Raw genomic sequence first — 18,293 nt, 5'->3', positions numbered from 1 at the left:
CCGTCTCAGCTGTGCTCCCCCATCCGTGTTCCCAGCTCACCTGCCTCCCACCTGGGATCAGTCTCCCATTTCTGGCTCCTCCCCCTGCCCTCTCAGCCCCCGGTAGGTGCCCTGCATGTCTTCCTAGGTGTCTCCACATGGTGCTATATGGATATTAGAGGAGTAGGGGTCCTGACCAGTGAGCATCCCCCATCACTGGTCCCTAAATTCCCCCACTCTCTCCCAGAGGCCCTTGAGGCTCTGGTGCGAAGAGCACCCCCACCCTAGTGGCCTCTGCAAGGTCCCCACTGGCACCATCTTGAGTGCCCTGCACCCCACCCTCCCCATCTCTGAGCCTGGCCATCTTCACCTGCCATCTGCCCACCCCCTGGCAGGACAACAGATGCAGAACTGCTCTCCAGGCGGTGTGCGATTCCATCACCCTTGTCCCTCAACCTTTTATCAGTCAGCCCACCTTGTTGGGGGACCCCGCTGAGGGGCACAGGAGAGAGCACTGAGGCTGCGCCACTGCCGGTGGCCAGTGTTTATTTATGCAGATAAGCACTGTGTGCCACCAGCATCAGGAACAGCCACAAATCTCATGCATCTGCCACTCAGTGGCTGGGGTAAGTCCTAGCAGAGCTTCCGAGTGCAGTTGTTTAGGAACCATGAGTCCCACTAGGACGCGGCAGGTCCACCTCCTGGGGGCTGGAGGCAGGACCTCAGGAGAGGACAGAGAAGGGAGGTGAGAAGCAAGTCATGATTCAGCTCACACGGTGTAGACAGGCTGGGCAGAGGCGGGGGTGAACCACACTGCAGACCGGCCGGATGTGGCTGTCCCTGGCAGTGCCCATGCTGCCTCCTTCTGCCTTCTGGGCCAGCATCACCACACGACCCGTATGGATGATGGTTACTTTGGCAGTCGGCCCCTGCTCTGGGCCACACTGTTGGGGCTGGAGGCCAGGCTTTTAGCCAAGACTTGCTGGCTGACCCTTGGCCAGTGGCCCTCTCTCTGGGCCTCAGTTTCCTTCCCTCCAAAGCCAAGTGTCCTGAGTTCTGGGCCATTGGCCCACCCTCAGCAGTCCAGGGCGGTCTTCATCTGGCCTCCGACGCCATCTCCCAGGAAAGCACAGGCCCAATGTGGTGGTGTGCAGGGCAGCGGGAGACTCAGCTCACAGAGCAGCTGTGCCCATAGGGACCTGAGGCTGCAGGGTCCCCGGGCTGTCCTGGGCTGTGTCCCCACGGGCAGCAGTGCTCAGGGTCTCCAGCCATCGCTGCTGCAGCTCTGCGGAGGGGGCGCTCAGGTACCAGGATTGCTTGGCCCACTGCAGCTTCCACACGAGCCCGGAGTCCAGCCTCTCCTCAGGGTCCGGCACACTCAGTTTGCAGCCGGGGAGAGGGATGGTGCGGGAAGCCGGCTGTCCTGCAGCAGAGGAGCAGATGGTCAGCGGTGCCTCAGCTTCCCGGCCTCGGGCTCACCTCAGTGACAGGGGCCTCTCTCAGGAAGCCACTCTCAGACCCTTGCAACACAAGGTGGGTGCTGAGTCCGAGGGGCCTGGTGGCTGTGCCTGCACTGCCTTTTGTCAACAGGAGGACAGTTGGTGGGGGGACCCACTGGTTCTCCCCAAGGGAGGATATAGGGAGGGGGACGCCTTGCCCCCTCACCAGACCCCCAGACTCCATGGCCTCCTTTGGGCTGTCTGGCCCCGGGGAGACGAGGCAGGACAGGCCAGTCCCTGTGACAGAGCAGCAACTGGGGCTCCAAGGGGCCAGGCCAGGGCTGTGTGCGTTCCTGAGTCTCACCTGACAGGTTCTGTGGCTCCTGGTCACCCTTTGTGCCACCTTTGGACCCCTCTGGGGTCCACCCAGGTGCCAGTAGTTTCTGTCTTCTGTGACTGGGGAGCAGAGGGAATCCTGTGCTGCTGGGGAAACTGAGGCCCCAGGTGACACTGCTCAAGCAGGTGGGCCCCAGCTGGTGGCACAGGCCTGCTGTGGGAGCCTCAGCCCTGAGGCTCTGGGCTGCTGGCCCAAGGGCCTGGGGGGGTGGGCACACGTACCTGGCTGCCTCCCTGCAGGTGCAGCACCTGGGGATCCGACGTGGGGATGGCGGCCCACACCTCACTCCAGGTCTCACCGCCGTCTGACAGCCGCAGGGGGCCGCAGAGCAGGCTGGGTTGGGAGTCTGCAGCGGGTGTCTTCTGGGGATACAAAGACACAGGTTAGGGGCAGTCTCGCCTGCAGTGGTCACGCCCTGTTCTGAGGAGGCTGGGGCAGGGCCAGGGCCACTGCTTGGGAGGAGCTGGCTGCGGAGACCTGGCCAAGGCCTGCACAGAGAGACTGGGACCAGCCTCACCCGGCTTCCAAGGGTCACTAGAAGCCTGCAGGATGTAGGCGTGTGTGGTATCAGGTGGGGTTTGCAGGCTGGGCTCTCTAAGGGGAGGGTGTCCATATGCTGGGTCAGGACACATCAAAATCACAGGAAAACCCAACAGCAAGTACCTGAGGGTGGGTCACGGGACAGGGACTTCACGCGTGTCAGTTCTACACACACCGTATACATGCGTGTGCATGCGCACACAGCACACACACACCACACACGCCACACACACAGGCCCTCCCTCTGTCGTGTCACTGTTGGAGCTACTGTCCACCATTTGGACATGGCTTAGACACCCCCTGCCAGAGCTGGACCCCTCAGACCTGGGCCCCCCTTCGAGGCCAGAGTCCACCTTACAGGACCCTGGAGGCCCGTGCCCCAAGGACCTGGTGCTCTCAGAACACACCTCGGTATTTAAATTGCAGGCATGGGGGAGCTCAGTGGGCAGAGCAAGGTCCTTCTTCACCATCGAGACCATTCAACGCTCAGTCCTAACAGACTTACATCCTTGACTTCTGAGACTGAGGACCTGGGTCAGGGCTCCAGCCACAGCTGTAAGTCAGAGCAGCTGGGACCCTGAAAACACACTTGCTGCCCGATCACCTCACTGAGCCTCTAGGAGGGAGATCAACACTAGAAGCTTCCCAGGAGACCCCAACGTGCAGCCGGCTCTGCGAACCGCAGGCTGCGTCGAGTGGAGAGAAAGGGCGATGCGCTTTTCTGGAAACTCACGTTTTCTTTTTCAGCTTTCCTGCAACCCCCCAGAATAGACTGTGTTCTTGAGGAAAGAAGGCAGGGAAAGCAGCGGCCACTCAGAAAGAGGAGTGGAGGAGGAACAGAGGAAGAGAAGGAGAGGAGTGTGGGGGAGAAGAAGATGGGGAGGAGGAGAGGGAGGAGGGAGAGGAGAAGGAGAAAGACAGGGAGGCAGAGGGAGAGGAAGGAGGGGGAAGAGGAGGAGGAGAAGGGGAGCGGGAGGAGGAGGAGGGGCACCTGCCTCCAGGGCCTGCTCGCCCTCTGGCAGCTGGAGGTGGGGCAGGCCGAGACAAGGGCAGTGTCTCCTCTCAGGTGGGCCTCAAGCCTGGACTTGAGGGCAGCTTTAATCCATGCCCTCCAACCAGGTGACCAGGAGTGACACTTGTTCCCATCTAACTCCTGGATGCAAATGGTTCCCAAGCCTTGGCCCTGGCTGGTCCCAAGAAGCCAGTGTGCCCACATGGGATCTTCCGAGTGTGTTCCCAGCCTGGGGGCCCCACTGAGACACACCCACATCTGTCCTGGCCCCAGGGACGCCCGAAAGCAGAGGCAGCTGAAGCTGCTGGGGCACAGAAGCAGGTGTCTGGAGGCTCTGCCACACTACCAGGAGGGGAGCAGGAGCTGGGAGCACCCACCTCTGTGCTCTGCTTGGGCTCGGCCGGAGCCTCGGAGCTGGGGCTCTCGGGGGCCACTGGCTGTGTCAGGAAACACTCTCTGCAGACCCGGCTCTGCCGGCTGTTCTCGGCCTTGAACTCGGAGCACTTCCCACAGATGACCTGCCAAACAGAGGGCACCTGTGACCCCAGCACCCTGGGACAGAGGATTATCCAGGAAGAGGCCAGAGGAGAGGTGGAGTGGGCGGGAGACTTAACACAGTGTGGGGAGGCGTAAGGGCTTCTCCTGGACGTGCAGGTTGGGGAGTCCTGTCTGAGGGCAGAGAGCAAGGCTGACCCTGCTGGGCATCTGGTACCCACCCTCCTGTCCTGGAGGCTCCAGAGTCCAGGAGTCTGTGTGCATGGGAGCAAGAGTGGGAAGAGCCACCAAGCACATGGGAAGACACCCCATCACTGGCCATCAGGGAAATGCAAATCAAATTCACAACCAGAAACCACCTCTCACCCCTCAGCATGGCTATTTTCCAGACCAACAATGACAACAGCAACAAAAAGAAAATAGTGTTGGCACGGACGTGGAGAAATTGGAATCCTTGCGCTATTGGTGGGAAGCAAACTGGCGCAGTCTCTGTGGGAAGCAGTAGGGTGGTTCCTCAGAATGTTAAACACAGGGTTACCACATGATGCAACAGTTCCACTCGGGGTATGCACCCAAAAGAACTGAAAGGAGGATCTGAAGGGATGTTTGTACATTCATGTCCATAGCAGCGTTATTCACAATAGCCAAAAGCTGGAAGCAGCCCGTGTCCATTGGCAGATGAAGGGATGAAGTCGTCATGGTCTGTTTGTACAGTGGCGTGTGACTCAGATGCATGGGTAGAGCATGGGAATGTAGCCAAGGAGTGCTCCTCAGTGACTTTTCCAGAGCTTTTCCTACCCTGGACACTCCTGGTAGGCCCCTTGTCCCCCCTCCTCTGGCCCCTCCAGCTACGTCCCATCGGTGGTCCTGTCTCTCTCTGCCTCGCTCTCCCTCCCTCTGCTGGATCCTTTTCCCAGCACACACAGGCTCCTGCTGCCTCAGGGCCACCCACACCCGCTTCTGCATCTGCTTCTCCTGTTCCATCCTGCCCCGCGTACCGAATATTGCAGAGGACTGGGAGATCCTTGTTCAAACCTTGGGAAATTCTAGTTTGAACCTAAACCTGCGGGCACCGGCTGCTAAGGGACCATGGCACTCAAACACTGAGCTCATATCGAAGGTCTCAGGAGCCACAGCAGCGAGGAGATTGCTCTTTTTAAGTAGATGGAAGGCACCCTGTTCTGGAGTCCTATTTTTATGAGGATTTTATTTATTTTTGGAATTTATCTTTTCTCTATCACTTCTTGTGTGAGGAAGCAGGAATACTGGGCAAACCAAGGCAATGAAAGCTAAGCCCCAGCAGGCTGACATGGAGACGCAGTGACATCAATGAGGGCACCGAGCCACCTCTGCTGTGCGGGGAAGTCCAGGTTGGCCATGAGGACGCTCACTCCAAAGATTAACAGAGGCTGCAGCTTCTGATCCTGAGTGGTCACAAAGCCTGAAGCCTGGAGCTGAGCAGGGGCCTGGGCACATATTCTGAGGATGGTTCTTAAAGCAACAGATTCCCCTCAGGTCAGATGGGGAAACCAGGTTTAAGTTAAATCTCCCAATTCTGGAGTATAAACTGGGCCCCTAACTGAGAGTTCTTTGAGAGGTACAGATCACATTTCCCACTTACCTGCCTATCCATCCTCTACCATCCATTCACCCATCCATCATCCATCCATCCATCATCTCTTCATCCACCCATCCATCCACCAATTCATTATCCACTCATCTATTCATCCATTCATCCAACCATTCACCTGTCCATCCTCCACCATCTATCCTTCATCCATCCATCCATCCATACTTCTGTATGCCATTCAACTATTTGTCTATTCATCCATCCATTCATCAATTCTCTAGTCACCCATTTATACTTTCTATATATCCACTTCCATTCATACTTCCATATGCCATTTATCTAACTACCCACCTATCCACCTATCCATCCATCCATCCATCCATCCATCCCATCCATCCATCCATCCATCCATCCATCCATCCATCCATCCATCCATCCACCTATCCATTCACCCACCTCTCCATCCACTCATCCATTCATCCATCCTTCTACCCACCTATCCATCCATCATCCATCCTTCCAAGGACTCATCCACTTATTCCCCTCCCCATGCTGCCTCCCGCCACGTGGCAAAGGTATGACAAGTAACACCAACTGCTTCAGGCACAAGTTGCTGGTGCCCTTTGGAAAAACACCAAAGCATTCTGTGTTGAGATCCAGCTGCTAACTAGATTCAACTTCAACCTCAACCTAAAGATACTTAAATCATCAGTTCCTTCCTCAGGGATACTTTTACATTCAATATTAAGCATTGAATTTTCTCCACTCTCAGGAGAAAGGGCTTTGGAGTGAGGGGAATGGAGATGGTGTGCAGCTGGGGTGCCAGTCAGAGGCATTGCCTCATCACATGGGCCCACCAGGCCTTCAGCACCACTGGAGCGCTGGGACAAAGGTCAGCAGTAGGAGCTCCCAGCACAGCCACACCCTTCGCCCATCTCCAGTACGCCTTGCAAGGAATGAGGACTATCATCTCCTTGTTCTCAAGATCACCCAGCTAGCAGTTCTGTGGTTCCCAATCCAGCACTTTTCCAACCACAAGGAGTGTTTGTTGAACACCAGAGCTGACCAGAGAAAAGTGATCAGATTCTACTTTGGACAGGACAGTTTTGCACTCAAGGGCATCTATATCCATGAGCCAGGATCAGGAAGCTCTTCTGTGCAGGGCTGGTGTGCTGCTGGTGAGGACTCAGCTGCTCTGTCCGAGCAGGGTGGCCTCCTGTCCCTGTCCCCCTCTCCTGGGACTCACCGCCCCGCATAGCTTGCAGTGATGCCTCCTCTTCGTGATGGAGTTGAAGGTCTCACCACAGCTCTTACAGCTCTGCTTCTCCTTGTCACGTCTGGTCTTAGAGGATAGTTTTCTGGGCTCGAGCTACAAGGAGGCAAATAGATGCCATCAGCTTCCGAGTCATGTGTGCACCCTACCCCACGCAGCAGTGGAGTGGCAGCTCTCGTGACTATAAAAGCCACACAGGCTCAAGGCAAAAAGTGTAACATGCAGAAGGGAATGAAGTGAAGAGCCAAGTCAGCCATGTCTCTCTTCCCTCCCTCACCCCCCAAGCGTCTGCCTGTGCCCATTGCACCGAGTGAAGATTGTAAGTGGATCAAGATCTTCATGTTTGGAACAACCTGGCCAATGACTTTATCTGGTGCATCTGAGAAACTACTGAAAAGAGCCACCGCTGGAGGAACACAGGGCTTACTAGGGTGGGCAGTGGGCAGCACAGCCACGGCCTGCAGCCCTGGGGACGGGGGTACCCCTGCCCACAATCCGAGCCTTGTGGCCACATGCCTGCTCTATGCTGGGCATCGGGGGGCCACACCCTCCAGGCATGCCGCATGGATGAATATAGGTGTGCACCCACATGCCTGAGTGTGCAGACAAGCATGGCAACATTTTAGGGGGAGGACTGGACGCAGTGGCTCACACCTGTAATCCCAGCACTTTGGGAGGCTGAGGCGGGCAGATCACTTGAGGTCAGGAGTTTGAGACCAGCCTGGCCAACATGGTGAAACCCCGTCTCTACTAAAAAAAAATACAAAAATATAGCCAGATGTGGTAGTAGTAGTGGTAGTGGGTGCCTGTAACCCCAGCTACTCGGGAGGCTGAGGCAGGAGAATCGCTTCAACCCAGGAGGCGGAGGTTGCAGTGATGCAGTGAGCCAAGATTGTGCCATTGCACTCCAGCCTGGGCAACAGAGCGAGACTCAAAAAAAAAAAAAAAAAAAAAAAAAAAAAAAAAAAAAAAAAAAAAAAATCTGGGAGGACATGTGAGGAAGCCATGAAGAGCTGTACCTCCCTCTGTCTCCTGCTGCCTGAACTGCCTATAGAGGAGGGTGGTGTGGAGGCTGCAGCAGGTGTAGCCTGGGGCTGCCCAGCCCAGCCTTGGTTTCCCTGTCTGATTATGAACCGTGCAAGGTGGAGAGACCCCAGGCTCCTGCCTCCTGTCAGCCATGAGACCCTGGATGACTCACCTCTCCTAAGCCTCAGTTTCCTCACCTGTAAAATGGGATGAGTGACTGGTCCCTGGGCCCTAAGCCTCATCACAGTACATAAAACCGCCACTTTGGCAAGTTGCTAATTACCCTTTTTTTTTTTTTTTTAACTTGTGAATTTTTTTTTTTTAATACTTTTTAAGTTCTAGGGTACATGTGCACAACGTGCAGGTTTGTTACATATGTATACATGTGCCATGTTGGTGTGCTGCACCCATTAACTCATCATTTACATTAGGTATATCTCCTAATGCTATCCCTCCCCGCTCCCCCCTGCCTACAATAGGCCCCGGTGAAGCTAATTACCCATTCATGTTATAGCCTGCAACCCTGGAAAGGCCTCATCATTTGATGAAATAACTTCCTGGGCTTTTGAAGCTTGGTCCACACCCAGCACTTCCTCTCTGGGGAGGAGGCGCCTCCCTTGAGATACTTTGTTATGGGTGCAGAAAACACCCTTAAGAAGACTTCAGGAAAAGGCAAAGATATGTCTCGAGTTCCAGGATGTCAGAGCTGGAGCTGCCCCTAGAAATGTTTATCTCAACCTCTCCAGTCAGGGAAACTGAAGCCCGCAGGTGTTTTTCTTTCTTTCTTTTTTTTTTTTTTTTTCTGTTTAAAAGAAAATTACCTAAAATAAGCTAACCATTGGTATAGCTGTGCAAAATAAAAACAGGTCTGGGATAGGTTTTAAAATATTACAGTAAATAGAAGTGTGTGTGTGTGTGTGTGTGTGTGTGTGTGTGTGTGTGTGTGTGGCGGGGCTGGGGGCCGAGGGGCCGTAAGAACAGCACCAGGCTGAGGTTTCTGGAGCTGGGGAGGGACGCTCATTGCAGTTATCCCCACTAGCATGGTTCCAAAACTGCCACAGGAAAACGCTGAACAACATACGCTTAAAAAAAGTTTAACAGAAACTCTTCAGGTTCAAGGAGAAAGGGCCAGGCGCCGTGGCTCGCGCACGTAATTCCAGCACTTTGGCAGGCGGGAGGGTTGCTTGAGGCCAGAAGTTCGAGACCAATCGGGGCAACATAGTGAGACCCTGTCTCAACAAAAATTCCAAAAATTAGCTGCTGTGGTGGCACGTGCCTGCAGACCCAGATATTTGGGGGGCTTAGGTAGGAGGATCACTTGAGCCCGGGAGGTTGAGGCTACAGTGAGTTGTGATCACACCACCACACTCCAGCCTGGAGGACATGGCAAAATCCCAACTCAAAAAATAAAAAAAAAAAAAAAAAGAAAGAAAGAAAAAGATGAACTGAACTGGTTGGGGGTGAAGCAGCAAGAAAGGGGTGGCTCAGATTGGGCATAAGCATTGGGGGCTGGGATGGGCTGAACTGTGTCCCCCCAGATTCATGTGTTGAAAATTTAATTCCCAGCATCTCTGAATGTGACCATATTTAGAGACAGGGTGTTTAAAGAGACATTAAGTTAAAATGAGGTCTTCGGTTGGGCCCTGATTCAATCTTACTGGTGTCTTTATAAGAAGAGATGAGGACACAGAGACACAGAGAGAAGACCAAGTGTGGACACAGGGAGGAAACTGACATCTCCAAGCCAAGGAGAGGCCTCAGGAGAAACCAACCCCTGCCCACACCTTGATCTCAGACTTCAGCCTCCAGGTAGTATTTTGTTCTGGCAGCCAAAACAAACTGACACCAGTGCCTCCAGGCAAATTCCGGCCGGGCACTTCCAGCTGTGTAGCCTGGTCTGTGGTCCCCCTTCACTGGCCCACCTGCAGGTCCCCCAAGCGCCCGGCCAGTTTGGCACAGGAGCCCAAGGGCAGGGCTGGCTCCTTTGAGGGTGACAGGGACACTCACTCGCTGTGCTGCAGCCCCCAGCACCTCTGATGAATGGGCCTTGCTCCAAAGACACGGGTGAGGCGGCCTGCGCTCCTTCTGCAGTTTTTCTCACACTCAAGACCCCAGTGGGGGCTCCAAGCACACTAGGCGGGGAATGGGCGTCACTGACCTGGTGGTGAAAACCTGTTCTCCACGTGGGCACCCAGAGAGGCTGGGAAGTGGGAGTGATTGGTGGAAGGGTGGCCCCGATGTGCACCTCAGCCCAGAACTGCCTGCTCATGAGGACCCCAGAAGGGGGACCCGTGCCACGGCACCCAGGGGCAGCACCGCATGGCAGCTGAGAACAGCACACAACATGCCCATGGGGCAGGGGGCAGCAGGGGCTGGAGGAGTGAAGAACAGCCATGAAGGAGGACAGGTACCTGCGGGGCTGGGTGCACAGCAAGAGCTTGGCCTCTGAAGACCAGCGGGGACCAGGTCCCAGTGAAGGGACAGACGACAATTCTGGAAGCAGTGAGTGTGGCTCAGGGCTGGGGCGGTGCCGGGAGTCCCACTGGCTTCCTTTATCTGGCAAATCTTCTCAGCTATGGAGCTGAGCTGAGCCCTCGGGGTGGGTCCAGGCCCTGCACCAGCTCCCACAGAGCTGAGGCCCACAGCCCACCGAGGCCAACCCTCCAGCTCCCATCATCAAGGTGTGGCAGAATTTGTAGGCATGACCCAGTGGCTGAGGGGCAAGAGGCCCACCTGAGTAGTCAGGGATGGTCTCTTGGCCATGCACATGCCCCTTTGCGGATGAAGTTACCACACAGGTTGACCCAAAGAAGGGAGCTCAGGTTTTCATTGTGGATGTCAGGATATCAGAAAAGCTGGGCCCAAGTCTCTCCAGGAAGATGGAGAACTGTGGCTTCCTCAGTATCTGACCGAGTGACTTCACCCCCAAAGCGCCCAAAACACACCAGCGTTAACCCAGAAAGTGGTCTCCACCAAGGGTCAACGGGGCTGCCCCCTCCAGCAATTTTTCTTGAGCAAATTGAGCTGCACATCCAGGAACGGGGGGCATAGCTGAGTTACATAGAATTGGAGCCCAGTTAGTGGCCCTGATGAAAACAAGTCAGTTTCATCAGATACTAGAAATGACCCAGCAGGGGACACAGGCCTTGGGGCACAGGTACTGCCTGGGGCTGTTCCGACAGGAGGGTGGCTGGGCTGAGGCCTGAGGCCATGCCCCTCGCTGACAGCCTTGCCCTGGAGCCCCGAGGGTAGACACAGGGCACGGCCTCGTCCCAGGAGGGGCAGTGCCTGAGACGGGGCAGTGCCTGAGAAGAGGCCCTGGCACTGCCCTGTCGAGGGTGCCCTCTGATGCCTCGCTGGCACCTTGGAGGGGTTCATGTGTCACCCACGGTGGGTCTGAGGCCCTAAGAGACCTTCTGGATTCTGCATTTTGTGTTTCTGTTAAGAGCAACTCGATGCTTGCCCATCAGGGAAGCCTTTGAATTCTGCAAGGCCCCTTGCAAAACTTCCTGGCTTGGGTGTAGCTTCTCTTAGGAAAGGGGCTTACAGGGACTATACCACTGAAGAAATCGGGCTCAGGAAGTAAGTTTAAGTTTGGTATACTGTAGCAAAAATCACTGTTGTGGATAAGAGGATGAACTTGCTTTTGAGTGCTTTGTAAAATGTACACTGAGCTCACCTCTATCACACCACATTCACCCTGTGTAGCTCGACACTGACACTGAGCTGTCCCAGCTCCCACCACGGTCTCAACTCTGCTGTTTTTGCTCACAGGAAGACACCAGTGAGGAACACACGGCCAGGTCAGGCCACATCCACTGGGGGTAGGGACGCCCTGGGGCCCTGGGCTGGAGCCGAGGTCAGTTGTTGTTTGGTGGTCTGTCGTGGGCCCAGCCCTGGCTTGGTGTGGGTAAGGGACAGAGACAAGAGACCAGAACTGGAATTGTGGCCCTGAGCACCTGGCTCCCTGGGCTGCTGCAGAACCTGAGGCAGCTGGGCCCTAGGCCAGGGGAAGTACAGGGAGTGGGGCCAGCGGCACTGTCCACCCAGCTGGGCGCACCCATGGAGGCACAGCGGGTCTGCTGGCCACAGCCTGTCCAGCAGACGCCCGGACACTGACTGAGGCCCTGAGCCCCAGTTACCTTCTCGCCTGTGACGGAAGCAGGGGGCCAATAGGGGCATTGCCTGTGTGGCCAGCAGTGCCTCAAAGCCCTGCTCCAAGGCCATCTCCAAGCTGTGTCTTCCCACAAGTTAAAACATTTTAAACCATGGCCTTGCAGGTTCTTCCATCTGGAACATTCTCCTGTCCAGGCACCAACCCAGGGTTAGACTCCCCAGGAGCACACTCAGACACCCTGTGTGGATCCCCTCAGCCAGGCCTGGGCTCCTGCTGTTTCTACAGCCCACCCAGGTCCTGCCCACCCAGGGCCTCCCTCCGCATGTGGCCTCCACCCACTTCTGCTTCCTTGCCTCCCCAAGACACTGAAGGTGCCTCTCCAGGGCCTGTGGGCTCACACACAGGACAGATGCTCTCACAAAGGACAGGTGGCTCTCACTGAGTCTTGACGCCTCTGCGGAGGGACTATGACCACGGATGCCTCCATAAGCCTGGCCCAGGGCCCGGGGCTGGACAGGGAGGGTCATCGAGCAGAGGTCAGCCCAGTTCACTCCTTATGTGAACTGTATGTGTGGGAGGCAGTGCTCTGTGCCAGGACGTCACCATGGAAACTGTCAGGGATGCCTGCCCTGGCTGTGGGATGCCAGGCAGTGGGGCTGATCAGGCAGTGCCTCCTACACATGAGTGTGGGCTGTCACGTCCCCACTGTGACCCTGCGATTGTGTGTCCACTGTGGGCAGCTCACGCTTCTGTGGCTGCACTCACACCATGAGTACACATTGCTTTTCATAACTTTCCTTAATGCTCCAGAAAAGGGACTAAAGAGCTCTGTGAGTCTGGGCCACAGCCAGCCTCACACTTACTGCCTGGCAATACAAAAAGTTGCTGATGGGCAGATTCCCGTCATAGGCCGGGTGTGGTGGCTCTCGCCTGTAATCCCAGCTGAGGTGGGCAGACATGAGGTCAAGAGATTGAGACCATCCTGGCCAACATGGTGAAACCCCGTCTCTACTAAAAATACAAAAAATTAGCTGGGTGTGGTGGCATGCGCCTGTAGTCCCAGCTACTTGGGAGGCTGAGGCAGGAGGATTGCTTGGACCTGGGAAGTGGAGGTTGCAGTGAGCCGAGATTGTGCCACTGCACTCCAGCCTGGGTGACACAGCGACACTTTGTCTCAAAAAAAAAAAAAAAAAAAAAGGCTGGGTGCAGTGACTCAACCTGTAATCCCAGCACTTTGGGAGGCTGAGGAGGGCAGATCACGAGGTCAGGAGATCGAGACCAGCCTGGCTAACACGGTGAAACCCTGTCTCTACTAAAAAAAAAATATAAATATATATATACACACAAAAAATTAGCTGGGCGTAGTGGCAGGTGCCTGTAGTCCCAGCTACTACAGGAGGCTGAGGCAGGAGAATGGTGTGAAGCCGGGAGGCAGAGCTTGAAGTGAGCTGAGATCACGCCACTGCACTCCAGCCTGGGCAACAGAGTGAGACTCCGTCTCAAAAAAAAAAAAGTTGCTGATGGGCAAGATTCCTGTCATTGAGACATTTTTATCAGGGGCCCCTGGGGCAGGCTACGGGGCTTCATAGACTTAGAGCAAACAGCAGATGTCAAGGCCCTGGGGCCTGGCAGGGCAAGGGGAGCCCAGGGCATCTCCAGGGAGGGTGGCCAGGAAGTGGGGTGAGGCCAGACAGAAGGAGAGACAAGTGAGAGGAGATTCTCTCCTAAGAGGCCAGGGGACCACTTCTCCCCAGGCTGTCAGACTTCCTCATTTTAGTGTTAATAAAATGTCCCTGCAGGGTGCCTGTCTGCTCTGCAGAGGCCAGGTGGCTGTGCTTTGTGAATCTGGGGTCTCTCCTCTCGCCCGTTGGGATGTATTTAGAAGTCCCCCCACGCCTGTGCACTCCATCGTGCCCCTGAAGCACCACATCCTTCCCGAGGCCTCCTGAGTTTCTTCATGGTTTCCCAACGCCGGGCCAGCCCAGATCACGACGGGTGGGGCCTGGTAAAGCTCAGGTCATGGGATGGGGCGGCCAGCGGCCAGCCCACTTGGACAGACCCCTGTCTGGGGTGGGGCTAGGGCAGTCATCTGGGGCCATATCATTCCTGAGCCTGCACGGCATGGGGGGAGGCGAAGCACCTGGAGAATCACCCTCCCGCATCTGGGTGCAGCAGCCACATCAGGGTGCTGCAGGGTGATGTTGCTGTCAGCATTGGTGAGTGCCAGGCCTGGGTGCCAATGATGATGGCTCCAGGTACAGATGCTCTTGGCCCTCATCCTCTTTAACTTCCCGGATTAAATGGAGGGAGGCAGGCCTCATCCCAGTTCCTACAGCACATCCCCTGGCAGGCGGGTGCGTGGACACAGCCTTCCTGGCCGGAGCAGCACCCTTGTGGGCTGGCTGCCATAAGGCACAAGAGAACACAGACGGGGAGAGGCAGGGAGGCTCAGGCCTCCCTGGCCGCAGCTTGGGGTGAAGGACTAAGCAGTCCTCTGCATTACTGAGCCTCCTGAGGACCTTGCACTGTTAATACACGCTTGATGGGACGATTCACACATGTTAAGGGCATAAATGTTCACTTGGAGCTAAGAGGATTCTCACATGTGTGCCCAGCTGTGTGACCACCTGCAACTAGGTAATGGACATCCCCACATTGACAGGCCTCTGCGTGCCTGCCTCACAGAGGCCTCTGCAGTGACCACACAAGTCATCAGAGCCTGGACTCAGACATGGCTTCACCTCCACACACCCAGGCCCCCAGACACAGTGAGCAGGGCAGGCTGGTCCCTCAGTCCTCAGCCTCCAGGAGGCCCCGGTCCGACCCTCCCTCTCCATCTTCCCTACAGGTCATCCTGGTCTAACCCCCTGCTCCGCCTCTTACCCCTGCTGACCGCTGAGCATAGGGCACTTACCCCTGCTGCACCCGAACTGCCTTCGGTGGTCACCACGGGCTCCAGAGGGCTGGTGCTCGTGATCTGGAAGGGACACAGAGGCCGAGTGAGAGGAGATTCCAGGGCGACGCAGCCCCTGTGCAGCGGGGAACAGTTCCTGAAGCCCCCAGCACCTCCGTGCATTGAGAGCAGGCTCAGGAGCAGGAATTCCCAGGCCTAGGATTTGCTGTGCCTTTGGGGAAGCTGCTTTCTCCCTGGGCCTGGCCTGAGCTGGATGCCTCTCCTAGGAGCATCTGCCAGTGTGGTGGGTGGCTGGTGGGTGACGCCTCCCTTTGGCCCACCCTGATCAGTGGCTCTAATTCACACCGAGTCACCCAGTGAGTAAGGAGGGTCCGTTTGCGTTCTCTCTCATCCTCCAGGGCTCTTTGTGGAGAGTCTCTGCAGCCCCCAGTTTCTCAGCAGAGTGAGGCTCTGGGCTCAGCCTCTGGACAGAAAGGGCTTGGCCAGCTTTAAGGACAGCCAGGCTCAGTGTCTCACATTCCCAGATCACCTCCACTCAAGGCAGTCCCAGGACTCTTCCTTTCTGGATGATGCAAAGTTCTTACAAAGTGAATGCAAAAAGCAGAAAAAACCTAGTGGACTTGATACAAATATGAAGTGGATATGGGGGAGGTGGGCTGTGCCAGGCAGACCCATGGAGGTGGTACAGAGGGCAGAGCCAGCCTGGAGTTGGGATTCGGGCCTGCAGGATCTGAGTCAGGCGGCGAGAGTTGGGGCACCCTCACTCTGAGTCATGCCTGGTACCCCCGTGAAGGCTGGAGCAGAGGGCCTGGCATAGGGCTCAGGGCACCGTCTCTCCTGGGTGCCTCCCCGGATGTGTCCTTGCTATAGTTCCAATCCCTATGCCTTGTCCAGGGCCAGTGGCTCCAGGGCCTTCCTTGTAGTGGGCAGACATCAGCCTCCTCACCCAATCCTCTCTCCCTGACTCCAGGGAAGCCCTGTGGGGAGAAATGGCCGAGGCTTGGTCCTGGGGCTGCAGCCCTGAGTCCCTGGCCAGGCTTCTCGGCAAGGACCCTGTAGCCCTGCCTCTTTCCCAGCCTAAGTCTCCACATGAAATCCCCCTGGGCCCTTGGGGCAGCACCACATGAGGATGGGGAGTGAGATGCTCCTACTGCTTCCCCCAAGGGGCTCTGAGCCACCATCTCCCAGGGCCCGGGGGCACTGGGGAGAAAATACAAGCACAGAAAGGTGTCTGCAGTCATGGACCGTCCTGGGCCAGAGTGGTATGCGGGCAGTGCACCACAGCCCTGTGACGCCAGTTCCACCACCCATGGCCTAGGGATGTCACCGAGCTCCTCTGAGACTCAGTTTCCACGGGGATGATGTAACATTCCTTGGTGCATAGGATGCTGTGCAGAAGGCACCAGACAACCAAACAGGTCACGCAGGAGTGCTTCCTCCACGGCCACATCCTGCTTTCCCGCCCACCTGGGCGCTGACCACGGGCCTGGGGCCAGCAGGCTGCAGCGGGCACTTAGTGGAGGGTGGGTAGGGGTGAAATTAAGTTCAGTCTAAAGCTGCCATGGAAAGGTGGCCGACTCTTCAAACCATGCTCAAACACGGTAAACGCGGAGCTGTAACCAACCCAGCTGTTTCTGTGCTTCACTTTCCCTTTTCTGTCCATAAATCCTCTCCGACCACACAGCAGCAGACGAGGCTCTCTGGACCTATTCCGGTCTCAAGGGTTGTAGGGGGCAGGTGCTGTCCCATCCACGAATAGTTGTTTGCTCAATTAAATTGTTAAATTTAATTTGCCTGAAGTTTTCCTTTTTTTTTTTTTTTGAGACGGAGTCTTGCTCTGTCGCCCGGGCTGGAGTGCAGTGGCCGGATCTCAGCTCACTGCAAGCTCCGCCTCCCGGGTTTACGCCATTCTCCTGCCTCAGCCTCCCGAGTAGCTGGGACTACAGGCGCCCGCCACCTCGCCCAGCTAGTTTTTTGTATTTTTTTAGTAGAGACGGGGTTTCACCGTGTTAGCCAGGATGGTCTCGATCTCCTGACCTCGTGATCCGCCCGTCTCGGCCTCCCAAAGTGCTGGGATTACAGGCTTGAGCCACCGCGCCCGGCCGAAGTTTTTCTTTTAACGCAAGGGAGCGCCCGCTGTCCTGGTTCCTGGTACAGCAGGAGGAAAGCCTAGAGGTCGAGCTGCCCACCCAGACGCCAGTGCCTTCTGCTCTCCACAGGCAGCCTGTCCCCTGGAGGTCCCTCTGCGCCCCGGGCCACTGACTCACAGGCACGTCTGGAGAGAGGCTAGGGTCCTCATCCTGGCTGAAAGCGCCACTGAAAGCCTTGAAGGTCTCACTGTTCTGCTTGTGCTTCTCGATGGTGGCCTGGATGATCTGGACACAGCAACACAACAGGGAGGACCATCAAGGGGTGTGGGAGGACGCTACTCGCAGGAGGGACGCACCTGCCTCTGTTCCGAGGACGGGCCCTGGCGTTCCCAGAACAATGCCCAGGCCACTGGCCATCTCCTTTCCCCGCTACCAATGATGTGGTCTCCCCTTCGAGCTGTCCAGATTGAGGAGATCCACCCTGAGCGGGGAACCTGGCCTGTGGCTCCACCAGGCCTGTTCATGTTTATTTGGGGGCCCTCAAACAAATGAATGGGTTGAAAGGCCTGTGGCATCTGAAGGTGCTTATGAAGGCACAGTGTGGTCACTGCATCCCTGCAGGGTGCGGCACAGGGCCAGCAGTCCCGGAGGCCAGAGCCCCCACCCTCTGCCCCAACATGAATGGCCTTACTGCTCAATCACTGGGTCGCTTGGTTACTTTACAAGTTTAGAAGCTTCACCTGAATCCATTCTTTCTTCTCTTCCTCTGTCCTATAAAACCAAAACAGTCTTGTATTAATCCAGTCTTGGATACTGACTCTAAATGACCAGCCCTCTCTCAGCCCTGCAGCACACCCGAGCCACGCACTGGCTTGTCAACGCAGCTCAAGGATGGGAAGATTGGCCCCAAGGGCCTCAAAACAACTGTGGCCTGGTGGGGCCAGGTGAGCACGTGGCGCCCCCTGCAGCGGCTGTAATTCAATGCCCAGGTGAGCCACGTGGCGCCCCCTGCGGCGGCTGTAATTCAATGCCCAGGTGAGCCACGTGGCGCCCCCTGCGGCGGCTGTAATTCAATGCCCAGGTGAGCCACGTGGCGCCCCCTGCGGCGGCTGTAATTCAATGCCCAGGTGAGCCACGTGGCGCCCCCTGCGGCGGCTGTAATTCAATGCCCAGGTGAGCCACGTGGCGCCCTCTGCAGGGGCTGTAATTCAATGCCCAGGTGAGCCACGTGGCGCCCTCTGCAGGGGCTGTAATTCAATGCCCAGGTGAGCCACGTGGCGCCCCCTGCGGCGGCTGTAATTCAATGCCCAGGTGAGCCACGTGGCGCCCCCTGCGGCGGCTGTAATTCAATGACTAGGTGAGCCACGTGGCGCCCTCTGCAGGGGCTGTAATTCAATGCCCAGGTGAGCCACGTGGCGTCCCCCCCCCCCCCCCCCCCGCG

General features: G+C 56.6%; 1 protein-coding gene across 7 annotated transcripts in view; it reads right to left on the bottom strand.

Moving 5' to 3' along the window:
* Window positions 1–505: 505 nt before the first annotated feature.
* Window positions 506–18,293, bottom strand: part of FGD3 (FYVE, RhoGEF and PH domain containing 3) — an 88,692-nt gene continuing 70,904 nt past the window's right edge. For 5 of the 7 annotated variants that reach the window (XM_030920333.1, XM_030920331.1, XM_010375111.2 and 2 more), the window contains 7 exons: window positions 17,593–17,623; window positions 17,030–17,137; window positions 14,763–14,825; window positions 6,679–6,801; window positions 3,745–3,885; window positions 2,037–2,177; window positions 506–1,402 (listed from right to left, as the gene is read on the bottom strand). In XM_030920333.1, coding sequence (XP_030776193.1) covers window positions 1,358–1,402; window positions 2,037–2,177; window positions 3,745–3,885; window positions 6,679–6,801; window positions 14,763–14,825; window positions 17,030–17,137; window positions 17,593–17,623 — 652 coding nt within the window. In that variant the 3' untranslated portion in view covers window positions 506–1,357. Of the gene's footprint in view, window positions 1,403–2,030; window positions 2,178–3,744; window positions 3,886–6,678; window positions 6,802–14,762; window positions 14,826–17,029; window positions 17,138–17,592; window positions 17,624–18,293 lie in introns of all 7 variants that reach the window. The other 2 variants (XM_010375113.2, XM_030920334.1) reach the window with 2 other exon arrangements.

The sequence above is a fragment of the Rhinopithecus roxellana genome, chromosome 16 (genome assembly GCF_007565055.1).
Source record: "Rhinopithecus roxellana isolate Shanxi Qingling chromosome 16, ASM756505v1, whole genome shotgun sequence".
NCBI classification, from domain to species: Eukaryota; Metazoa; Chordata; class Mammalia; order Primates; family Cercopithecidae; genus Rhinopithecus; species Rhinopithecus roxellana.
The sequence above is the reverse complement of the archived record's forward strand: the minus strand, read 5'-3'. Positions and strand labels throughout refer to the sequence as shown.